Raw genomic sequence first — 25123 nt, forward strand, 5'->3', positions numbered from 1 at the left:
TCGACTAAGCTGCTCTTAATGTTGATAGTTATCAGTAACCTTCCACACTCCTCCCAAAAAAGCACTCGTACGCGTCCTCCCGCACGAAGGGAATGCACTGCATCCTAATGTCTTTATGAATGGGTATCATCCACCCAACACAAACACAGGTCCTCAGGATCATTGAAGCCGTTCCAGTAGCGCATCATTAACTTCCAACACCCGTTCGGACGGTCGGATCATGCACCCAGCTCCCAAACGGCAACACCAACAGCAAGGACATTAAAAAGGGCAAGGTTCAGTTCGGACCACACATCTAACCCAAAACTCAGAAATGAAGCAACCAGCACCAGCAACAGTGACCAAAGCAACGGAGAGATCCTGCTCTGCATCTCTTCAACTCCCAACAAAAAAACAACATCCTCGGACACATAATTACATCGTCCTAGAAGCACCGACACACGGTCGTTGTTAAGCACCGGCAGGGTTTTGGGCTGGCTGGAAATGAAACTAGGAAGCTTAATGAGAACGAGACGGTCCGGCAGCAGCATCCAGCATCCCTTTATTCTGGGGGATTTCAAGCAAGCGCGCTTACTCTTGCCCACCGAGTATAAACAAAACATTGCAGGACCTACACCGACGGCGACGACGACAACGACAACACTTTGATAACATTGCGAACGAACCCCGCCGGAAAGGCGACCCGAGAATTGGATCCAATTTCTGTGATTACTTCACAAAACGCAAGCCCAAGCACAGGATATGCAACATTCATTTAGAGCGGGTAACGCAAAACGTTACCCAACGTTTGGGTGGGTCGTTTCATTACCCGGTTTTGGGGGTTCAAAAATTAAACAACTCAAAGCAAGCGCCTCGGGGGGGAATGATAATGATGGTCCTTCCTACTTATTTTGTATCACAAGCTGAACTCCCCGTTTACATATTGACCACTTGGTGTCGTGGTGCGGACTTGGTTCCCAATTTCCCAGGAAGCAGCATCGTGCGTCCTACTTGATTTGCATTTTGGTGCAATTGCAGGCGAAGTCTGTAAAAAGATGACCTCGGCTTTTGAACTTGCTTCTGGTTCGTCGTACTCCGTCGTTGCAGAATAGAGCGAAAGCACAGTGCAGAAAAGAAAAAAAGCAACCATACCTCTGCGGTAGATTTATGTGGCTGTTTTTCTACCATCAGCCACAGAGCGTTTTGCGTACATTCTTCACCAATGCTTCGGACTGGTGTCACCGTGTGGTACTTCTTGTTTTCCCCCACGAAAAAAAAAACAACAAAAAAAAAAACCAACAAAAGTCTTCGTTTCTTGGTGCTGCTGCTTCGAACGAAAAGAAAGGAACTAAAGTGCTTTTGTTTTGTTCATTTTTGTTGTTGTTGTTGCTGTTTTGTTGCTCTTCTTCCAAACGGCTTGAGCGTTTTGTTCAACGTTGCCTCCTGCTGGACACCATCACCATCGTACAGGGTGGAATAGGCTCTTGAGCATTTTAAATTACTCCATTGTACCACCGAAAAGTACGTGTAATTTAAAACTCTTCTCCCGCTCACCCTCGCTTCAGCTGCGCTCCTGCCGCACCACACAGAGCTCAGGGTTTTGTAGTGCGGTTTTCGATAGCGTGCAGTTCAGAGCAGTTCAGGCTTCTACGGCAGAACGGTTGCCAAGCCTCGAGAACCTTTTACCAGTGAATGTTCTTGCGGTGCTCCGTTGTGGGCTGTGTTAGTTAGATTTGCTTACATGTACGGCGAGGAGAAATGGTTACAACATGGTGGAAGCTGACACACTTGACGATCACGAGTGGGAAAAAGGCGATCAGAGGGAGGAAGAAGTGGCGCATAATAAAAAGACGGCTACATAAAACATACTCGCTCGCTTCTCGGAGGTCTTGAAGGCAGCGGGAAGGTAGATGGTAACATTGAACGCAAGTTGTGTCTCTGGCCTGCACTTTTTGCAGCATGTTTGCTTGTACATTCCAACCATACGACGTATTCTACCTACCGGACGGTCATCGTCATGTCACTCGCTCGCCTGCTCGTCGACTCGTCGTTTCCCTCTTCGATGAACCTTGGCGATAAAATTGATGAGTCCTGATCGTGCACCGAGTGATGCCCTCGCGTAAGCTGAGGTAGCTGTGACCTTCCATTCCTTTCCACTGCACTGCCTGCAGCGGGTCGGGGAACGATGGAAGGCGATAAATGTTAACATTACCCTGCCCAAACGCCGATTTCATTTGCATACACATTACTCACCTTACTGTGGGCTTCACACACAGTTCGACCGTCCGAACTGTCGCCACCGGCCACCGTCCAACACCGTTTGACGTTTTTTGCACATAATGGGCCCGATGTTTTTTGCCGTTGCCCCTCCAAACCCTCCCGCTTCTGCAAAAAGGGAGCAAGGGACAAAACTACATTTCGCGAACACATTATGTCACAACGCGCGAGCGTTTGTATGTAGAAACGCAGCAGCCAACACACATTCGTAGCTCGTAAATCGAATTATTTAAACCCGTGAGCTTTTTGCACACACCCGGAGAAGGGTGTGAAGAAAGGGTCCAGCAGTGGCAGTGGAAACCATTTTTTGTTTTGCAGCACTGTACCGGACACATACGCTGCTAGTTGTTGTAACCGGAGGAAAAGTTGTAAAAGTGTGTTTCGGAATCGCAATGGAAATGGTTTGGTCAGGAGGGATTTGCTTTTTTTTTGTCTTCATTGGGATTAAATTCTGCGGATACAATTACATCCCATGCACCGCAGAACAATTCGCAGAAACTTTAAAACATTGCGCTTAAAGCGAACTCGTCGCATGTCAGTGGAATAAATGGATTGTAATATAGAACTTCTCATGTCTGGTTGAAGTTGTTTTTGTTGAGTTGAATGACTGTTAAATTATAAATATATTTATGGAATTATGATGGAAGAAATCGATACTAAAGACCTATTTACTAAGTCAGCCTCCCAGAATGGCATTTTTTATCATAAATAATACCAATCGAAAGCCTTTCAACCTAGCTGTATCATCTCTCCGACCATAGGCGTACAATTAAATTCATTAACGTTCCATCAAGCTATAATTTCACCTCAAAAATGGTCTGCAACTTTGAACAGACGATAGCCATCCCATGGGAAGGAAGAAACGAGCGGTTTAGTGACCCTTTCTGAAATGTCAGTCTAACGCTAGCAAAAGCTTGAAGTCCTCCGATCCATCATTTGCATGACTTGCTTTGCGCCCCAAAACACCAACACCAACCACACGAAGCAAGACGCGTCAAAAGCACCCGAACGCGAACGGAGAAGCAAGCTGAAGAAAAAGTGCCAAATCAAATTTAAGCTACTATCACCCGCTGCGTTTTATGATCTGCCACAAATGTGAATTAGTTTTCTCACATCCTCACAGACTGGCAGTGGACTGGGAGTCTGGGGGGGGGGGAGGGAGAGCCATTCCATCCATCAGTCAACGTTTTTTTGTGGTGGTGGAAGGAGAATACCTAAGCGTGTGTCGTTTTGGGAGTTGGGTGTAGTTGGGAATAGTTTCGCGCTGGACCGCACAAATCATTCCATCACAATCATCCGAGCAGTGCCAGAATGCCCGTACCCGGATACGAACCCCAGGGCTGGGCCCTGGGTTTCCCAGATGGCTCCCAGCCAGCCAACCAGCGCTAGGACGCGCACGTATCGAATCAGTGATGAGCTCCGAGTGAAGGAAGGCCCAGGCGTACGCTTCTCACAGCATCCGCGAGCAGCTCCGTAAGCACAACGGGAGTTCGTGTAATGACTGTATGTGTGTATGTGTGTGTGTGTCAGTGTGGATGTGTGCTCCATAAACTCCAACCCAAGGTTCCAACGTGGTGTTGCCTATCTCTTAAGCTAGATCATATAAATATATTTTTCGCCTCGCTTTTCTAACCGTGCGCAAGATACGAGATCTGTACGCGAGAGCTAGCTCCGGCCGAGACGGGGCCTTTTTTACGACCTGATTGCTGATGTTTATGGGCATAATTTAATTAGAGTGAGAGAAGACACACACACGGACGGACGGACGGATGGTTTGGGGCGTTGTTCTTGCTTCGGGAGTTGAGGAATCAATTCGAGCCTGCGCGAGCAGGGATTTGAAACTATTTATGAGACCTTCGCGCTGGAGGTTACTCTGGAGATTGACCACGGCTGCTAATAACAACACCACCGGTCGTTGGGTTACAATAATATGTGCGATGTTTCGTCCCTTTTTATGATGGAATCGACTTTCGATTTAATAAGGCCCAGGACTAGTGCTTGCAATTGCTTTTAATTTGCGCACGAACTTATACACCGCGGCATAAAATGGTTTTGCTTTGCATGTTTAACATCGCACAAAAAGGTTACGGTCAGCTCACAAAGCGCCCCCATTGGGATGGGGCGTTGTTATATGAGCGGTTTTATAACCGCTTAGTGTCAAAGCTGGTTGACGTCCCTCGAGCGCTTCGGGAGAGAAATTTATAACCCCGTCGCAGTGGTTCGTAGGGACCGCACTCTGGCCGGGAAGCCAGTGGAGTGTGCAAAACTGGACCCTAAATCAATCGCTGTTCCGTGCCGGAAATTAACTTCGACATCGGTCAATACCGGAGCTGGTGTGGGGGGGTTCCTTAGCTGATGGAAAAAACAACCTATTCTCTCGTGTGTCCTCTTTGTGTCCTCCGGTGAGTCCGGTCTGCAAAGCGGAGAATTTAAATCATGGCTCTAGGTACGAAAAAGTGGAACATGGTCATATTTGACACATGTGTCAAGCGTCCAGTTTTGGAGTCGTGTAGGTTGTGAAATTCGTAGGACATGTTTTTTTATGAAGATGTCATATCCATGAGTTCCAAAAAATTGATAATCAATACATTCTCAACGTTGATTGAATTAAAGGATAGAAAATAGAAAAGCCCTTCTTGGAACTACTCTTGGAGATTTGCTACCGAAGCAGTCCCTAAAAACTATTGTCCGTCCCCCCTAAGAAGAAAAAAAAACCAAAACTCAATGACGAAGATCTCGTGCCTAAATCAATGTCTGATTGATTTTCGCTAGAATAGATGCCTAACCGACTTTCACAGACAAGAATCGGAATGGAAAACTCTCCGAATTAGAATCCTCTTTGATGTTTTTGTCCAGCACGAGACGCACTGGACGCACACAATGGGCAAAGCTAGTGTCCGACTTAATCCCACCCTTACCACTGCCATGATTAATGTTAGTTCTCATTTCGTCCCAAGGACTTGGAAAGTGTAGGTGGCTTTAAACTGTAGAATACATGCCAAAAAAAACAATCCTCCCCGTGTCCAAGGCCTTGGATTCCATTGCGTGCAGCGAACCCAAATCCGTTTGAAAGTCCTTAGCTTCCCTGGCAGAAACTAGGGGAGATTACCGAGGACACTCCGTCCAACCTTTAGTTCAATTATTCCAATTCGATGCGTTCTGTGCTGTATTTTGTGTGTCGAAAGACACGTCCCTTTTCCCATAGATCCGAGGTTTTGTGAAGTTAACTCTACATCCAACTAGCCAACCTACCTGCCATGTGAGGTTTTAAGGGATTTTTCCTTTTCCGTGACCACGAAAAAGTCACTAGCTTTGGGGAAGTTGTTTCCTTGTCAAAACTCGTCCGTTTCCTACGAGATCTCTCGTGCGGGTCAGCCGGTAAGGAAACGGCTTAGACTATCCAGTCAAGACACAGCTCGCACACATTGCCCACTGCCCAAGCGTAATTGTTTTGCTGCAGCCAGCAGTGTTGCACTATACGACGGTGAAGTTCCTGTAGTCTTCGGTTGAGAGCACAGCGACGTAATGCGACCACCATTAATGCCCTGCAGCGTCGTGGTGCTCCAACAACTCCACCTTGCACGTTGGTCGGCAAAACAACAACAACGACAACAAAACACGCTAAACGTTCTCTCCAGTCCAGTGGGAAAGACAGCAGGAGCTAAAAATACGTTATTGTGGTAGAAATTCGTGCAGACAGCAAAGCTCCATTGCCACCGAAGTGGTGAAGGGCTGCTGCGGTGGTTTCGGTTTTCGGAGCTGCAAGACGAGATAAGAGCTAAGCGGAGGAACAACACACGAAGAAAGATAGTGAAAAAATATACAGCGGCATCCCAGAAACATTGAACATAGCGTTTGTGAGTGTGTCTTCCCGGCGGGCGGCTCACGCTGCTGTGGCCAAAGTGTTGCGGTAAAACGGAACAAGTTCGAGACTTCTCCGATGGCACAGTGGGCACCGTATTGGAGGTGGATTTAAAAACATCAGAACATGTAGTTTTTGTGGTTATAAGAAGTGTTATAACTTACAAGATGATATCTTCAATTTCTAAAAAAAGGACTCAAGTTATTATGATAGAAAAACAGCACTTTTTACTACTAGAAGTTGAAGATATTCTCGTCTTGGCTTTAGAATAATTTTATAATTTTAAATCCCTGCCCTCGCTCACTGTGTGCTTGTAGGTGAACGAAGAAGACCAAGCAAGCAAAAACAACCGACCAGCACAGTCTCCCTACAACGCAACAACACATCATCAACAACAACAACAACAACAAAAAAGGCTCCCCAACCCTAACCGCGAGCCCTGTGTATGTGTGTGCGGTCGTCGTGAGGGTTTTAGGTGTGAGTGGAGAGCCTAACCGAAACTCACTCGCCGCCCCTGCTGCTGCTGCTGCAGCACGGGACAAAGTCGACGCTTGGAGCACACACCTTTTGCGCTCGTTTGGCTACTTCTGCTTCTTCTTCGTCTCCTTTATCTCTTCAACCGTTCAACCGTTGGTACGAGACTACTCCCTCCCTCCTCCCCCCCCCCCCCCCCTCAAGAAGGTACGACGGAGCAGTCGGCGAACCTCACGGAAACGGGGCCGAAGCGTTTCGAATTAAACGATTCGAGATGTTGGCCGGCTGCGGTTGCTGATGCTGTGAGCCTTCTTCTGCGGCTGCTTCTGACTGGCTGCCTGATATGTTTGTCCGTCTATCCGTCCGTCCGTCCATACTAACCTCCATAAAATGAAGAAAACCAACGAACGATAGAGAGCAAGAGAGTGAGAAAGCAAGACACAAACACACACACTAAAAACAGGTTTTCATTCCACGCGTATCGGTCATCGGGTTTGGGAAAAGCGGGAGTTTTGTTTTTCGTGCTCCCAAACTGCCCCACCAGTCCAGTCCTGCAAACGGTTCCTTGACCGGCGTCGGGTGGGAAAAGGTGTTAATGTCACGTCCATGGCTTATGGGCCGGACGGGACGAGGGTTACCCCGTGGGTTAGCATTGCCGGTCGCTTGTGCGTAAGCTTCTGTTTGAGCGTTACCAATTAAGCTAATGAAGCGAAGTCTCCCTACAAAAGCAGGACCAGGAGTGGTCGGATAGGGTTCGAACTTCGAGGGATGTGTTTTATTGTATGCGTACGTACGTGCAAGCTCGTTAGAACGCTCTTTGATCGCTTGCCAGCAATTAGAATCCCGATGCAGGCTGGTGTAGCTTTTAACAAACCACTCCCAAACAACGAAAAGCTTTGGGGCGCTTCACAACTCCCTGCACGTGTGCTCTGAGAAAGCGGTCCTCCAATGGGCAACCTTACCCCCCGGATAGCATCTTCCGTCGGTGTACAATTACTCGTCTTTTCTCGCCTCTAGAAAACGTTGAACTCAGAATCACGAGCCATTGTGCGCCGTTCGTAGTTCGTGCCTTGGGTTGGACCTGATCGCTCTTATCTTGCCTTTGAACCTGATCTGCGAAGACAGACATCAGATGACATCAAGGATCTAGATGTTGAGCAGTTTAAGTGATGGGCTACTACAACCCTCGCACGCACGCCATACTATGAGTAACCACACACATTGACCATTGTGGTCACGATTGTGATGATAGTCGGCGGTTTGGAATTTCCAAAAACATCTATAAACCACAAGCGCAATGGATCATAAACTCAATTCCCGGGTAGCTGGGAACGTGATGTGCAAACATGATGGGTTTTGGGGGGATTTTTGTTGATGGTTTACAATGCGTACATGGTTAAACGTTTTGGGAATTCAATGAACATGCCTAGCTGGAGTGAGTCATCCAAAAATGAACAATCGTTTGACACATTGCCATGGCCATTTTTCAATTTCTTTCCGTTCTTAATTAGAGCAACAACTAGAGAATTGTTAGAATTTTGAGGCAAATATTTGAGTCTCAAACTAAAGTCGTCAATGTTTATAGCAATCTTGGAGCAGCTATCTCATGTAATGATGTGTTATGACTATAATGGAGTCAGTTGTAGCATCAAATGAAGCCTAATCTTCTAAGCTTAGACACTCGAGGCTCAAATCGAACTTCAGTTAAACTGTATCAATTTCAATCCATTGATAATGATTGGATGTCTGTCTTTGTAGCAGAAGCTGCATTTGCCATTAGAACCAAGGATAGCCTGAAAAGCAGAACTCAACAGATCAAAGGATGATTTTACAAAAAACATTAAAGTTCGGGTATAGTTAGAGAATCGAGAGTTGCATGTATTTTGTTGTGCTTCGCCGAGTTGCATGCTTTGTTGCATAGAATTGTATTGCATACAATGACTGCATGCCAGTGAGGACTTCCTGGAATCCAAAGCACAAAAGCTCCATTATCGAGCTTTTCATTTGTGTTGGGCTTACGTACTATGGGCAAGTTTTGTGAAGAATCAAATGATATTTAAAAAAAATCTTATTCTACACATACATATTTTAATAAAGACGATCTATTTTAAAAATGAATCTCAATGGAATGTATTAAAAGAATATTGCAACATTTTGACGTTCATTTCCAGTTCGGTCAATTTGGGCGATAATTTGAGAAAAACTGAATTAAATAGAACGATTAAACGCATTTGCATTGAAAAATCGCCTATTATAACACCATAAACCGCCTTGTGCACAATTAGCTTTTGAATTTTCAATTTCAATTTCATTTGGGCTAAATTTACGAGGACTCATTTAAGATTGATAGTTTTAAAAAGGACCAAGGACTCGCTACGATTTCTTACAACCTCATTTGTGTGCTCTACATAAGCACCTTCCCCGGAAAATGGTCCCGCCAAATGACCTGTTGCATGTAAACACCAGCACGCTCATTTGCCCATTGCCAAAACATGGTCGCGTGTCCTGCGCATTACTCACCTCACTCTCGGGCACGTGCTCGCACTCAAAAAAATCAAACCACACTGTTTGTAAACTAGTTCACCGCCTTGCCAACAGTGACCGGTGACCGAAAACAAATAGCAACAGTTGCGAACAACGATGGCACCTACACACAACAACGCCAACATCGCAGTCCACACAGTCTCGCTGCCTAGCAACGAGCCACAGGCGCGTGGTTTGTTCGATAAAATTTTGCTCCACGCTTCAACCCAAAAAGCAAACGTTGCGGGCGTTTGTTACGGCATTCGGCGAACAAATTCCAGCACATCCGGATCGTCTGTATGTAAGTGTCCCGGCGAACGCATTCTAATTCAATTCCTCCCATCTCTGCGCGAGTGATCTATTTCCAGTGAAAGAAGGCGTCATCTTCTCGGCGCTTCGGAACGGAAAATGAACGTGACAGCAGCACGGCGTCGAAGTGTCGGCCGCGGTGGAGTAGGCGGCAAAGCAATCCGTGGTGGCAAAGCGAAAGCCCGCAATGGCGCGACGAATGGTACGCACGGGGCCACCCAGAACGGGGGCCCACCGGCAGTGGCACCCCAGAACGGGGCGAAGGAGAAGCCGCCGGAAGGCAAGGACAAGGGGACGGCTGCGGCGGCAGCGGCGACGGCACCGGGCCCGGAAAGCTACGAGTCCGACTCGTCGGACCAGGTGTCCTCGTCGGACGAGGAGGAGCGGTGGAAGGATCCGAAGCTGACGAACGACGTGCCGTCCGAGTACTGGCACATCCAGAAGCTGGTGAAGTACATGAAGGCCGGCAACCAGACGGCCACCATCGTGGCGCTCTGCTGTCTGAAGGACCACGACCTGACGACGCAGATGAACCAGCGTGCCATCCAGGACTGCGGCGGGCTGGAGGTGCTCGTCAATCTGCTCGAAAGCAATGACATGAAGTGCAGACTGGGAGCGTTGTCCGTCCTGTCCGAGATCTCGTCCAACCTGGACATTCGCCGTGCCATTGTTGACCTGGGAGGTATTCCGCTGCTGGTGCAGATACTGTCGGAACCGGGGCGCGACCTGAAGATCATGGCGGCGGAGACGATCGCTAACGTGGCGAAGGTCCGTCTGGCCCGGAAGCTCGTCCGCAAGTGCAACGGCATTCCGCGGCTGGTCGATCTGCTGGACGTGAACATGAAGTGCGTGTAACACACACCGGATGGGTCAATCTAAGCTCAACTAACCTATTGTTTTTCTCTTCCATCATCCCCTCATCCGACAGCTGCCTTCGCTCACAGCGCGACCAACTGTCTGAGGAGGAGCGCGAAATGCTCGACATGGCGCGGGCCGGAGCACGCGCACTCTGGTCGCTGTCGGAGTCGCGCCACAACAAGGAGCTGATGTGCAAGAGCGGCATCGTGCCGCTGATGGGACGCCTCCTGAAGAGCGTGCACATCGACGTTGTCGTTCCGACTATGGGTACCATACAGCAGTGCGCCTCGCAGGCCAACTACCAGCTGGCGATCACGACCGAAGGGATGATCTTCGACATCGTCTCCCACCTGACGTCCGACAACCTCGACCTGAAGCGGCAGTGCAGCTCGGCCATCTTCAAGTGCGCCAGTGACAAGGTAGGTGGGTTGGAGTGGAGGGGAGGAGTTCTAATCAGAGCATCGCATTCGTTTATACAAACCCGCAATCGTTTGAAAGACGGCAAGCGATATGGTGCGCGAATCGGGCGGACTGGAACCGTTGGTAGGAATCGCGCGCGACAAGACGGTACGGGACAACAAGCAGCTACTAGCGGCGGCAACGGGCGCCATCTGGAAGTGTGCGGCGAGTGAGGCGAACGTCAAGAAGCTCGACCAGCTGAAGGCGGTACAGGTGCTGGTGCAGCTGCTGAACGACGAGAACGAGGACGTGCTGACGAACGTGGTGGGAGCGATTTCGGAGTGCGTCAAGTACCAGAACAACAGAGAGATCCTGCGCCAGTGTGGAGGCATCCCGCTGCTGGTGAACCTGCTCAACATGACGCACGCGCCGCTGCTGGAGAACATTGCCCGCACGCTCAAGGAGTGTGCCTCGGACCCCGAAAGCATGACGCTGATGGAGGAGCTCGACGCGATCCGGCTGATCTGGTCGCTGCTGAAAAACTCCAACCCGAAGGTGCAGGCGTACGCGGCCTGGGCCCTCTGTCCTTGCATTGAGAATGCGAAGGTGAGCTAACGGACAGGTCAACAGAGGTGTCCGGTGCTGGCTCGGAATACTCGTCCTGTTTGATTAGGTTGGTTGTGTTGATGTTGCTTGCAGGACTCGGGCGAACTGGTACGGAGCTTCGTCGGTGCGCTGGAGCTGGTCGTTGGGTTGCTGAAGTCGCGCGATAACTTTGTCCTGTCGGCGGTCTGCGCTGCGATTGCGACGATTGCCCGCGATCGGGAGAATCTTTCCGTCCTGTCCGATCATAAGGTGATCCGGATGTTGGCCGATTTGGTGTACACGACGGACGATTTGCTGCGCGAGCATCTTGCGGCGGCCATCGCTAGCTGCGCCCCGTACTCGACCAACACGCAGGAGCTGGGACGGTTGAAGACGGTGACGCCGATCGTTGGCTACATGGTTAGCAATAATCCGCGCGTGCATCGGACGACGGCCATGGCGCTGCAGAAGCTGTCCGAGGATCCACAGAACTGCATCACAATGCACCAGGTAGGGTTTGAGCAGGCAAGTTCGAGTCAAGGTTGATACTAACTATCTCTTCTCTGGCCTTCTAGAGTGGCGTTGTTCCGTTCCTGCTGGAGACGGTCGGCTCCAAGGATCGGGAGCTACAGGAAGCGTCCGCCGGCTGTCTACAAAACATACGCAAACTGGCCCTGCGTGCCGAGGAGCTTGAGCTGTGTGGCGAGTAGGAGTAGCGCAATGCGGACAACGCGATTCAGCTAGATTAATTACAAAATTTCTCAACGCGACGCACATTTGCCAAGCAAAAATCACGCTTGTTTTTGGGCACTTTTGTTAATCTTTAATGCAAATCGAAAGCTGCAGTGCTCTGTCACCTCGCATCCGGCAGCATCCGATACAGGCCGGCAATAACCGATACTTTTTATTAACACATTCGATACACAGGCTTCGTTGCGCGTTTTGTGCGTTTCGAGTTGACTGGTTTTTTGGCGTTTATAAAATAAGTTTCCCTCCCCGTCACGCTACCTTTACGGCTAGCTTTTTTGTTCTCTAGATTTTCCCCTCCCACGAACACGTCCCCCTTGCGCTAATATACTTAAAATACCTGTCTTTGGTGACGGCTGCGCGAAGGCAAATTCAGTTCGGCGTGGTGTGTGTGTGTTTGTGTAAAAATCGGTTGTCTAATAACGATGTAATACAAAAATAAACGCGGAATCACAATATTGTCCACCACACGAACGCGCATGTGTGTGTGTTTATAAGTGGTCTGTCTCGTTCTTCCTCTCTTTCGTTCAACTGTCTCAACAATCAGTAAAGCATAGTTCGGTTGCAACTGTTTATGGTTAGGCTGGTCGGCCGCACAACACGTGTTTCGATGATTCCGGAAGGGCGGTTCGTCATTTTCCTCCCCCTTTAATAGCTAGCATTACTGCCCCGCATCGAGATGCTCATGCGGCGCTCCACCCGTCCAACGTGCGGCATCAGCGAGCCGGGCGGGGCGAAGCGCCAGCGCCGCGGCCGAGACAGTAGCGTCCCATCGGTAGACGCTCGCCCCCGGAATGGTTCATCGATGTCGGATTTTTGCGACGAGCAGCAGCTCGACTCGGACTCGTCCGTCTCGTCCGGTTCCTCCTCCGTCCAGGGATGGCGGCCTGCAAGAGGAAGAGTGGCGTTAGAATGGGGTGTTTGGGTCGGAGACGTCACAAAAGTCAAGAAGAAAACGAAACGCTTTACCACAGTGGGAGTAACGCGTCATCACACTCAAAGAGCTCCCACGAAACTGTGAATCACTTTCGGTGTCATATTGGGGACAGACAAAAACACACACACAAACACCCCGAAATTGATTTTCCTCTGGAGTATATATAATAAATCGGCTTACGTGCAAGAGATAAAAAAGGTGACATTGGGCCTTTCTAGTCAAACGGTTCCGTAGTTACGCCGAAGCGTCAGCACAATCTCTCGGCACAAACACACATGGAATTGTTGGGTTATTTCTTGACTCCAACAGTTGGGTCGACGTCATACATATCGCAGGGGCATGCTGCTGCTGTCGTGCTAATGTTTCCCACTAAACGGCCCACATTTCATTGCCCTTTTGCACCATTCCGGGGAAATGCCGTCACCGTCGACGAAAAGCTTACAAAAAGCACAGATTTCAGGGTCGTTGTGATGTCTGTGACAGCCCAAAACGAAAAAGAAACATGCTCCTTGGGTTTGGTGCCGTTGAAGCGTTCTCACCCAACGACTTAAACCGTTTCCAAGAACCTTCAAGCGCTAATTTCGAGACAAGACAAGTTGTTCCGCATTCTTTTGCTGGGTTGTTTGTAATGTATTAAGCAGTATTTCAATATCCTTTTGTAGCATCCAAAGGCACCTCAAAGGAGCTATTTAAAAGCGTGTCTGCATGTCTGTGTGGTTCACAACAAAACCTTCCGGCACACTTCAGCCCACCCACAAATTAGTATCAACAAAGCTTCTTCCATCAAAACCTTCGTCTAAGAAGCTTTCCTTTCTTTTATCACGAACCACCACGCACCACTCCAAGGCAGTAAGGTATAATTTCTAATCCACCCTCCAGGCCGGGGCTCGCGAAAGTGGGTCACAACATCAAAACGCTCGCACGGCACACGCCACGCCATTGCAACCGCAGGCAATCCGCTCATTAAACGTCAAAAACCGCTGCCGAAAGTTCAGAGTGCGGGATGCGTGTGAGTGTGCGTCTTTGCGTCTTTATCAAACTTACTCATGACCTTTACAACATGCCAACCTACACCTACCGAGGATGACGATGGATTGGCGCTTCTCGTGGCTGAGATCACAGTTACAGAACGGATGCACGCTGTCCGGGCTGAGGATGAGCTCGACCTCGGAGTGCAGATCGTGCACGTCGCTGGTGGAGCGCTTTAGCTTGGGGTAGCGGGAGAGCACGCGCCAGAAGCGGCACGCGTCCCGGAACACACCGTTCACCTGCTCGATGCTTTCGCGCACCGACACCTCGTGGAAGCAGGCGCACGCGATCTCTTTCGCCCGGCGTTGGCCGTCTTCCGTGCTGACCATCCGGTCGCCCGTCTGGTCGATCTTGTTGCCGACTAGTATGACCGGCACGTCTAGCAGGGGGTCCTGGAAGTGGAAAGAGGGGGAAAAAACGGCGAATGAATTAGATTTATTAGAGTGTGAAAGGAGATGATTTAGACAGCTTGGGATAAATAAATCATTATTTTGGATATTGTAAGGGGGCGAAACGATATCCTAGACGAGATCTTGTTTTTTTCAACAGTCTATAGAAGCCTCTAGTAAGAACTTATGAGACAAAGAATCAAGTAATTGAGAGGAATATCAGAACATGTCAAATAATCGTTCTCAATTAATTTGATTCAAAACCAAGATCTTAATGGCGAGGATACCTTGAGACGAGGGCTATACAATTTAGTTACCACATAACCTATCCAGATGTTATCTCAGACGTCTTGTAGTACATTTGATTACCTTTTAGTTTGAAAGCTTCAAAGCTTCTGTGTGCTTCTCCAGACATTGGATAACTTTTACTTTGTGCCTAACCGGGATATCAATCTACAAGTTGACCACAAGCTTGATACTAATCCCAAACATATTTGTGTGCGCATCGAACACATTCCAGCAATGTTGCCTTTGTGCAACTAATCAATTGAAAACAACTCCCCACAACACTAACGGTACAAACATTGGTTTCGAATCAGTAAATCAAATAACGTTCCTGTCATTCGCCTTTTTCCCTCCTTTGGACAAGCGACAACACACCAGTGCAATCCAGAATCCCTACTACCACACAAAATTACGATGCATTCTCGCTGGTAAACCAATACGGTGTCAGTGTCCTGGACGCCAATCCCTTATCGTTCGGGAGAATCCGGGGAGAAAGACAACACAACACCCACCACACATTTGTATTTAATTGACTGCTGGAATGCTCCATCGGTCGTCCGTGGATGGGATGGCATGTGAACATTCTTCCAACAACAACAACAGAACCTTGTTCTGTCTGTCTATCCATGTGCCGTATTTGTACGACTGTAACCGCCTCAACTGTGTATTGCTATGAGAAAGAGAATTCGATCAGCACCATAAGCCAGCCGGAGGGCAACCCGACAAATGTATTGGAAAGTATTTTTACTTTAGGTTACTGTTGCTGCCAACCTTCCAAGTACTACTACCAGAAGGCGGCTATTTTCACCGATGTTTTAACCTTTGATTTCGAGTGGCCTCTCAGTGGTTCCGGTTTTTTACACGTTTCCCCTCGCGTCGCGATAGGTATTTCATCAACTTTTCGACTGAAAGTAAAATTGCCAATCAAAATCAAATAAAGCAAACATTTCACGGTCAACAAATGGAACAGGACACGAAAGGAAAAGTCTGCAATGGTCGCCGATTTGAACTCCGCAACAAAAAATCCAAAAAAAAGAAGAAAGCCGATGGGCATAGTCGAAACTCAAGAACAAGGAATGGATGGAATTTCTGGCGAAAAATGCAAACTCAATCGTGAACCTTTGGGGCTGTCCCTCTCCCTCACTCGCTATTACTGGTAGCTATTTTGAACTTTGAAAATAGCACACACACCCAAAAAAAAACGTACAAATCGTAGCTAAAAGTACGATAAAATTGAACCTGAAAATTGCCTTCCCAGCAAACATCAAACGGCTGCCCTTCGACTTCCACCCCTCGTTACCTTGTTGTACGAGCCGAGCCGACGCCTTCGCTTGTTGTAGTTGATCAGGAACTTTAGCCGATTGCACTCATCGAAGCTGCACTTGTCCGCGACCGAGTACATCAGGATGAACGCTTCCGCCCACCGTATGTTGGCCTCGAGCGTTAGACAGTCTGCCTCCTGCTTGGAGTGGGGAGAGAGTGTAAAACGAAAGTCGGTTAAGCGCAGCCCCCGAGCAACAACAACAAAAAAAGGCTTTTCCGGAAAAGAAGGTTATTACGTTTGGCTGGCCGGCTGCGTCCAGTATTTCGAACAGCACGAACTCATTGTCGATCAGCGTGTTGAACGTGTACACCTTCTCCAGGTTTGGGTCGTACTCGCCGATGAAGCGTTTCGTTATGAACCGTACCACCATTGCTGTGGGAGAAATAAGCAATAAAAAATGGGTTAGAAAATTACAGAAAAGCAGAGTTTATGGAGCAAGAAAAATGCTAAAAGGAATTTCAATTGTTTGGAACCCCTTTTTTTGGTGCGGGAAAAGGTTTGGAAAATTATTCTCCCTTCACATTCTTTGTGTTTTTTATGAAGCGAAAATGAACGATTGGCACCGACGGTGAACGCTTTTTTGTGCCTCCTCGAGTCAAAGAGAGCTATCAAAAAGACTGCAACCTAGCACCGAACCCACACAGATGGAATTAATTCCAACTGCACGATACGTTCAGGCTTTGTCTGGAGCTAAATATTTAATTCAACAATATCTTCACGCCGCTTTCCCAGAACCAGGTGTACCACACAAACTAGGGTCGCATGTCGTCCAGCTTCCTGCCTCCCAGCGAATCTAGCAATAGAAAACAATGAACTTTCCAAAAGTCCTTGATTTTCCTTCGCCTGCAGGAATTGCTTCCGTTTCTTGGAAAGCGAAATGCGACACCGTCCACCACCGTCAGCCAGCAGCTAATGAGCAAATTTTCCGCACTGGAAAGCAAACTTTTGCGCTTTAAATGGGGGGGAGGAGTCCGTCACATCGACACAACAGCCCCGGCAAGGAAAATCGCTACAGCAAATCAATGCGCTACAAATCAACAGGTGGTGGCTTTAGAATTTCCGTTTTCCTGCTTTCTTTTTTGCAACAAAAATCGATCGACTTGCCAACGATAAATACCGACGACCGACACCAGTGTAGCTACCATTGCTACGCAAGCAATTCATGGCGCAAATACAAATCCTTAGGGATTGATAATAAAGCGCAAAATAAAAACATCGCATCACACAACTGAGGAGCGACAAAAAAAAACATCGCACTGGACGCTAGCATAACAATGGCATCGAGGGCATGGCTTACGCTCTTATTCCCTTCCCGCTGGGACATGGGTAGCAGCAGTAGCAAGGAGTTGGGGAACATCAAATCAATCTGCCCATGGCTTCCGGAAGGCTCCTCCACCTGGCTGGAGTTCAATTTATTTTCTGCAATCGATTTCTCCCGACAGCTCTCCTGCCTCTTTCTCTCTGGTTTGTGTTTTCCCCTGATGTAATGTGTTCGTCGCTTGTTTACAATTAACGCGAAAAGAGGTATCACATAATTCATGCAGCACGTGTCGATCGCGTTCAATGATTGGCGCACCTTCTTGCGCGATAAGCCTCCTGGCTGTCGTGTCTGGGTTGTCAACGGTGACGGTGAGACGGTGATTGAAATCGAGCGAATAACAAAAATCTCCTCCTCAATGAGTGGAACATATCGACAGGAAATTAATATGTACACAACCTCCCCTAGACATTACCCCGTTTTTTTCTTTTTTTTTTGCTGGGGAAGGAAGCAGAACTTTTGCGCCAAACTTTCTTGGCGCACAGAGATATATCGATGCCGCACGTACGCACAGGGCACACGTTTCATTCATTTCGCTACGGCAGCAAATGAACGAAGTAGCTCACGTAGAACGTAATCGCTCTGAATCGTTTGGCGCTTTGAAAGTTGTGTCTCGGTCCCGGTGCAAAGTTGTCTAATAATTCAATGGAGATGGTAAAAAACCTCCACCACTCGATCGAGCGAAACCAATTAGACGGGCAGATGACGATTGGGAAATGGCGTCACAAGGCGCGTCCACCAGCAATGAGTACTGGGGCTGGCAAAGCAAGTTACCGTTGCCAACGGAGGAAACGTCACAGAAATTAAAGAGCAGCAGTATGGTGTGTCTTTCGGGGACACAGATCGCTTCCGTGTCTTGGGAGTTCTTGGTGCTGACGTATGCGTTTGAACGGTTTTGCAAGTTCTCGACAGGGATGAGAAGTGTCCAAGAGTGAAATGGAATGATTTGTAATTAGCTGCTTCAAGTGTTTTAATTGCTTTTGGAAGAGTTTTCAACGTTAAACTATGGGTTTATTCTACCTTCCAATATCTTGTCTGGGTTGTTGCGATCAACAAAAAAGCTTTACAATAGCTTCGGAGCAAAATTCTATAAATCATGCTTTCAAATTCCCCTTTTTTTTGGTCACAATTTCATGCCCAAATTGAGCGGTGATAGTGTTGAGATAACGTCAAGGGAAAGACAGACGCCAACACGCCAGACGGCCTTTTATTTTTGGACCCCTCTTTGTTGTCCTGTAACACAAATATTTATATTCACCCAAGCATCATTTCTCTTTTCCCGAAAAAAGACACCTTTTGATTGATAAATCATCCTTTTCCCAGCTTCCCGGGGGTTGCGCTGAAGGTGTTGCTGCTAGCACGTCAACACTTCCAGGCAGCGCTTCCCGATGACGATGACAGGGCGGTTTCATTCATTTATCATAATCACGGCGGTAGAACTCATGCCACCCGTTTAGTGGTGAGTGTGTGGGAAGCCATGTAGCCTGACGCTACTGTTCTAGCTTCTAGTATTTCTTCCTTTCTCCCGTTCGATTGAACGCAAGCAGCAGCCTCAAAAACCACAAAAAGTGTGCTGTTCGTTAGGACCGGGCCTTTCCGTGTCTGGAGAATGAACGAACAGCAACGTAGCGATACCAACCAAACAGACGAGCTTTCGATCAGGGCTTTCGAAAGCACACAAATTGTCCAACTTTTAAACCATAAAAACCGATCGAGAAAACGAGCACTAAACGCTTGAAAAACAATTTGAACGACACTTGTCAACGAGGCTTGTCTCTGTGAGCCGTACAAATGTGATTGAAAACGGAGAAAGGGACAGGGCAAGGTCTTCACTAGCAAGCCTATCACATCCACCGGCCCGATGACATTGATGGATAAAATTTCAAACCCTGCACACGATGGAACGAAAACCGGATCGAACTGTATCGATGAGAAAGAAGCCCCTCAGCACCGGCCCTCATAGCAAGCCACCAAGCACTAGCGAAGATGAGACGCTCCGTGAGTGATTAGTGCCCAGGGTTGACTCTAATTTCATTTCATAATCAATCAGTGTCATCGAGATTGCTGATGCGAGTTGCTTCTGCTTGGCCACGTGGCCCCATCTTTTTCGAGAGCGCGTCAGATGCATCATACATCGCATTGACACCTTTTTTTTCTACTAGGGATGCACTGCACCGTTGGGGGATGCACGTTTACTAGCCGGTGATGCCAGCCACAAGCCAGAAATTGATCCGCTCGGATATCAAGGTTGACGCAAGCAGCGTGTATAGTGGAGACATTTAATAGGAGGCAGTTGACATCCACAAAGCTACAACTAAGTTGCGCCAAAAATGCAGGACAAGCCCTTACTAGGGGAGTACGACCGAGACCTGTCGGAAGTCCACCGGTGTAATTTCTATCGCGTGTAGGCTGCATACTGGCACACTTACTGCAAAATGCTGCATCTGCTTTGCATCAGCTCGTTACTTCTAAACAGAGCAAAATTGTGTTTATTTATAAAATAATTGGAGTAAAAGAGCGCTGTTACTGGCTACGCTTTTACTACACGATACACGTGGCACTCATAATTGAAGCAGTGTTGTGTGTAACAGGCCTTGCTTAAACATCAAATAAACACTTTGGAAATCAATTTTATTGTAAATTTAGAAACAATTTCCTGCCAAAAAGAACTAAACGTTAGAATCAAACACTGTGAACGAAATCTGAATTTCAATTGATGTTTCTGGCATGCTGTAGTACAAGCGCTACATGTCCTGTTCCAAATTCCAAGAAAACACAACCAAATGCACCCGGTTTTCTGTTGACAGAGCAGATATTTCATTTTCGCACCCTTCTGCCCCCGACGTCCTCCGCAACCATCAAAGGGCAATCCGCGGGTCTCCCCGTCACCAGTGCTTTGACATCGCGGCACAAATGCGCAATATTTCCAAAACCTTGGAGCCGCGCTCTCGCAAAAAAGCAAACACGGCGCCCCGACCTGCTGCTGCTGCCGATGCTCGGGGTTGGTGTAAATAGAGCCGCCACCAACCCTTTGCCCTGGAGGCAACCTTGGTTCACTTGATTTGACCCCAAACCGTTTGCTGCTACCCCACTCCATAATTGGAGGTTCTTTCATCCTGCTGCATTGTGCTGGAAGGATTTCTGGAAAGAGTTTTCCCATCCAAAACACAACCAACGGCCGCCGAAGGTTGGTGCCACTTGGCGCGGTGTTTGCTCTTTAACGCCCGCCACTGACGTGAGTGTCTGGAGCAAAGGATACGGTCGAAAAAAAAAAAACACATCCATCGACGATGACGAAGGCACCGGCAAAGATCGGTTTCTTAAAGTGTCACCACGACTCCGAGGAGATTGAACTTTAGGGTGCCTCGTCTGGGAGGGAGGGCGATTTCTTGGGGCTTTTTTGACTAGATGCGGGCACCATCACTTTCATGCCCGGTCGAACTTGATCCGCACGCATTGATAATTGAACAAAAGACTGATATTTTGTGCTGGTGCGGTATCCTTCTCATGCCATCTCTCCGGCTCACGCGAGCGTCTTAACGATGACCTAATTTCCGGAAAAGCCGAGTTGACTAGGTCTAGTCGGTTCATCGCAGTGGGTTCGGATTATACTTTACAATACCATCATCAATCTTGCGGCCCATTTCAAACTCGAGACATCGCTCTTCTTTGCCACAGTAATCCGATGCGTCCGGCTCCACTTGGACAGTTGAGAGTATTTTATGTCAACGAGTCTAAGCTTCACTTAAGCCCTTCCGGTGCCTTTCCAGTGAGAGTTTTAGGCTGGTTATTTAAAAAGGCATTTTTCATTACTGTATATTCAGAGTGATACCACTACATACCCATCCGTTTGCGGGGGTTTTGGTTACACTTTCGGTCTAACGGACCATTCGCGCGTGGGATTCACTTTCACATCTGCCCAAGCGTATACGCGTCCATCCCGGCCGTCATCCCAAGGGAGACATTCAAATGTGGCCGAAGCGGGAGTGTTAAAAGTCAGTCGGAGGAAAAATGTGAACACCACCATACTTCCTAGCTGCGAGCGAGGGGACTGCACTTTAATTTATATGACATGTCAGAGGAAATATTAATGGGAGCTTTTTTATTGGGAAACCGTAATGGAGTGGAGGACGCAAACTCCCATATGGAAAGCGGGCTATATGCGTCGCGACAGTTGACGATTAACGGGTGTGGTGGTGCTTTTATTATGCATTATTTTATTATTTTCCAATAAAGCTCGTCGGGAACTGGTGATGGAAAACGGTCTTTTATAAGTTATGGTATTAAATAGAGACTAACTTGTATTTTTATGATATTATGCGCGCATAGACTTGGTTCCATAGGAATTGATTGTCTATCTGCTTGGACATTAAAATATGCCTATTAAAGCCAGTGCAAAGGAGCAGCCCGGTGGTTTATCCGATAGCACTACTGGCTCCTACAATACCGGACAAAATCGATTCTCATTCGAACCGACATCCCTAAGCAAATACTAGACTATTGTAAAACATATGTGTATTACTTAAAATAAAAGCCTTTATCACACATCAATAGTGACCAACTTGGGTCGTTATACTAAAGAAGAAGAAGAATCATGTGAAAAATCAATAAAATAAAGTCTCAATAATTCACCAAAAATCCATCTAAAGATAAAAATCACAATAATTCACCGTCCACGTAAAGAAGAATTGCAAGATTGTTGCTCTTACGACCTAGATCCTCTTTACTTACTTGATCGATTATTTTTAGAGCAATATACTAATCCAAACCCCCTCGTTTCTTCCCCCATTTTTGCAAACCACTAAACTACCTTCCTAACAAGTGCCGTCGTTCGCGGCATAATACACACTATCTATAAATTATCTTTAATTGTGCAAAAAAAAGCGATTCAGATCAATCGGGCGAGCCACCCCAAGAGGGCATCGTCATAACAACGCTCTAATCGATCGACTCCCTCCTTCCGCGCGGAGACGTAAATCAAGTGGCTTCCCCAGTCCCGCCCGAAGTGGATATAAAGCTGCTCCATAAATTAACTACCGAGCTCCCGCGCAACTAACCTGTCTTCCCGACGCCGCTCTGGCCCAGCACCATCACCCGGAACGGTTTCGCCTTCGGATGCAGCCCCAGCTTGGCCAGCGACGATTTCGGTGAGGTAGTATTCATGCTGATATTGGCCCTTACTATTACGATTACTGCACAGTTTGCTTAATTGCCGCGCGTTCGATAGCAGCTCCGGGATATGATGTCAACCGAATGTCCCCCGAAAATCGCACATCATGAACCGGGACCGTTGCTGTGGCGAAATGGAACGATCTTTCTTCGGCAGCACAGATAAGAGCGAAAGTTCGAAACATTAATTACGGCGAGGGCGAGTTTTTGTTGTCTTCTTTCCACTGTCTCCGCCCTGTCCGCCCGGCGGATGGAATCAATTTTCACTCCAAAGTTATGCGCACCACACACACACGGCCGGATGGGTGATTAACGATTTTTCCTGAGATCACGTTTCATTCGAGTTTGTAATGTTAGGGTGGTTGTGTAAATACAGGAACCTATTGAGTTGCAGTGGTTGTCCCCGTATTGGCTGATTCTATTTTTACATACAAGTGTGTGTGTGGAGGTAAATTTCAATTATCACTAAACAATTTTCATCCCAATCAGGCGTGTAAACTTCGTGCTTCTCGCCCTGCCACCAGCGCGCGATTGTGTTTGCTAGGCGGGTAGGAGAGTTTCATTTCATTTCCTATATCTCTTGCCTTTTACTATGCTTGCTTACGCGCCCCCCGCACCAAAAGCAGACAATTCCAGTACGGCTATGTACTGCTGGTTGTTTTTCTTTGCTGTTCTGTTCAATCCACACAATATCTCCTATTGCCTTTGTTCCAGCGCAAACGCTCAACACCGTGCTCGGGACACATCTGGCCCACGCCGATACGTTCCGATTCGATTTATTTTCATCTCACGAGGTGTGGGGTTGGTGGGCGGTATTGTCGATAGAACTACAAACACGGTACCATTTCCTCCTGCACGATTGTATTTACTTTCGCCGTCCGTTTATTGTTGCTGCTGTTTGCCTCTGTATGCGCCCCTTTACTCACGGACGGAGGTAGACGGTTGGTGCAGTTCGGTTATCCCCGTTAAACACTATGCGTCAGACGCACTTTGCATACACTTTACTCACACACACAGATCTTCGACACAGCAACCTTTCTACAACGACCGACGACAGCCAACATCGGAAATACGATGAAGGGCAGCCGCCGATAGAGATCCACAGCCCTTGATGAGACAGAGTCATACAGCGGTATGCCAGCCTCCACAGCTAATCCCTTTTTTCTGCACAACCGGTTGTTTTGCCGGTTGTAAGTTTTGGGATGTGGAAGACCGGAAGACACCCGATGATGAGGTACGACGACGACGACGAAACACTACAAGACACACACACGGACACAGAAATAGAGGATAGAACACGACACGAGGCACAACACTTGACACTTGTTAAAGGTTAATTAACGTCACTCTCCGCTATTGGCAATGTCCGAGTTTTCATACAAAAACGCAATTTTTTTGTGAACCGGACAACACAACCAACGTGTTTCACTAAACTGTACGTACAGTTTTACAACTAAAACAGTCTAAACTGAACGAATTAGATTAACGAAAACACAACCGCACGCCCTGCCACCCGGAAATGTTGGAGTTTTCTGGCATGGGGCCGTCCCACGAAACAACAACACGCGGTGCGTAATTGCGCCAAAAAAAAAACAGGCTAGCAAAACGGAAAGACAGACAGAGATGAGATGTGTACAGGGAGGTGGCTGCTGAGATGCTGCGTTGCGTTTGAGTCGCGTTGGCGATCTGCTGGCGGTTGCAACCGGTGCCAGTAGTATTTATAATGCTGACCGAGGGTGGTTCCGTAGTGCAAGATATCGGAGAGAACGTGTAGTATACGTGAGAGAGGGCAAGAGAGTATCAGAGCATTCGCTCTTTCTCCGGTGCACTATGGGGTTATGCTGTCTCAAGCAAGTGTATTACGTAGGGATAATATTGAAAATTACGCAATAACCGAATTATTTAATGATTTTTACACCTTTTTTTCAATTTTTGATATTGATCAACATACCTAAGGATAGTTTAAGTCGCCTGATGTCTTTAAAAGGGAAACTTCTTCAGACCAGAGCTTTTTAATGCTATAGGTCGATTGAAGAGTCTTAAGTAGTTTAGATTAACAATAACTACCGTCTCTGTTTTCCTGCATCTACATTTTTGCACCATCTCTTGTAATAATAGCTGCTGTACTGAAACGTCCTTATTTAACTTGTAAATGTTGTTAAAATAACGGTTATTTTAAACGTTGTTTACAAATCTTCTATAGGGCCACTGTACCCGTTGAATTATTAATAATAATAAAATAATAATATTAATAATAATAATAATAATAATAATAATAATAATAATAATAATAATGATAATAATAAAAATAATAATAATAATAACAATAATAATAATAATGAAAATAATAATAATAATGAAAATAATAGTTATAATAATAATAATAATAATAATAATAATAATAATAATAATAATAACAATACCAATAATAATAATAATAATAATAACAATACCAATAATAATAATTCTACGTGCGTTTCTATTTCGCAGCAAAACAAAAAACAAACAAACAAAGAATGGTTTTGTGTATTATCAAACTATTTTTGTCTCTTTTTATTGATTTTCAATAAATAATCCTAATTAAATAATATTTTGGAACCGTATTTTAGTCGTTTCCCACGTGAAACATCAGGCGCCTCCATAGTGTTCCTCACAGATG

At 47.0% G+C, this 25123-nt stretch overlaps 2 protein-coding genes across 4 annotated transcripts; one reads left to right on the forward strand and one right to left on the reverse strand.

The window, feature by feature from the left end:
• Positions 1-9249: 9249 nt before the first annotated feature.
• On the forward strand, positions 9250-12186 carry LOC120902320 (armadillo repeat-containing protein gudu). 2 transcript variants are annotated; one of them, XM_040310987.1, is made up of 6 exons: positions 9250-9416; positions 9484-10269; positions 10353-10701; positions 10781-11287; positions 11381-11776; positions 11842-12186. In XM_040310987.1, exons 2-6 carry the CDS (start codon positions 9524-9526, stop codon positions 11974-11976), a joined length of 2133 nt encoding a protein of 710 aa, XP_040166921.1. In that variant the 5' UTR covers positions 9250-9416; positions 9484-9523; the 3' UTR covers positions 11977-12186. The 2 variants fall into 2 exon arrangements, with proteins under 2 accessions (XP_040166921.1, XP_040166922.1); XM_040310988.1 differs by having other exon boundaries at positions 9250-9412.
• On the reverse strand, positions 12116-24147 carry LOC120902321 (ras-related protein Rap-1b). 2 transcript variants are annotated; one of them, XM_040310990.1, is made up of 5 exons: positions 22353-24147; positions 16213-16349; positions 15954-16112; positions 14029-14371; positions 12116-12900 (listed from the first exon to the last, which is right to left on the reverse strand). In XM_040310990.1, the coding sequence occupies exons 1-5, from the start codon at positions 22456-22458 to the stop codon at positions 12662-12664; spliced, it is 984 nt and encodes a 327-aa protein (XP_040166924.1). In that variant the 5' UTR covers positions 22459-24147; the 3' UTR covers positions 12116-12661. The 2 variants fall into 2 exon arrangements, with proteins under 2 accessions (XP_040166924.1, XP_040166923.1); XM_040310989.1 differs by having other exon boundaries at positions 15954-16115.
• Positions 24148-25123: the final 976 nt, after the last annotated feature.

Source organism: Anopheles arabiensis, chromosome 3 (genome assembly GCF_016920715.1).
Source record: "Anopheles arabiensis isolate DONGOLA chromosome 3, AaraD3, whole genome shotgun sequence".
In the NCBI taxonomy this organism is placed as follows: Eukaryota; Metazoa; Arthropoda; class Insecta; order Diptera; family Culicidae; genus Anopheles; species Anopheles arabiensis.

Coding starts and splice junctions, on each gene's coding strand:
- LOC120902320 (XM_040310987.1), top strand. CDS start 9,524: ATGAACGTGACAGCAGCACGGCGTCGAAGTGTCGGCCGCGGTGGAGTA. Junction 10,702..10,780: donor TCAAGTGCGCCAGTGACAAG/GTAGGTGGGTTG, acceptor ATCGTTTGAAAG/ACGGCAAGCGATATGGTGCG. Junction 11,777..11,841: donor ACTGCATCACAATGCACCAG/GTAGGGTTTGAG, acceptor CTGGCCTTCTAG/AGTGGCGTTGTTCCGTTCCT.
- LOC120902321 (XM_040310989.1), bottom strand. CDS start 22,458: ATGAATACTACCTCACCGAAATCGTCGCTGGCCAAGCTGGGGCTGCAT. Junction 16,350..22,352: donor GAGCGGCGTCGGGAAGACAG/GTTAGTTGCGCG, acceptor TTTCTCCCACAG/CAATGGTGGTACGGTTCATA. Junction 14,372..15,953: donor GGCTCGGCTCGTACAACAAG/GTAACGAGGGGT, acceptor TTCCACTTCCAG/GACCCCCTGCTAGACGTGCC.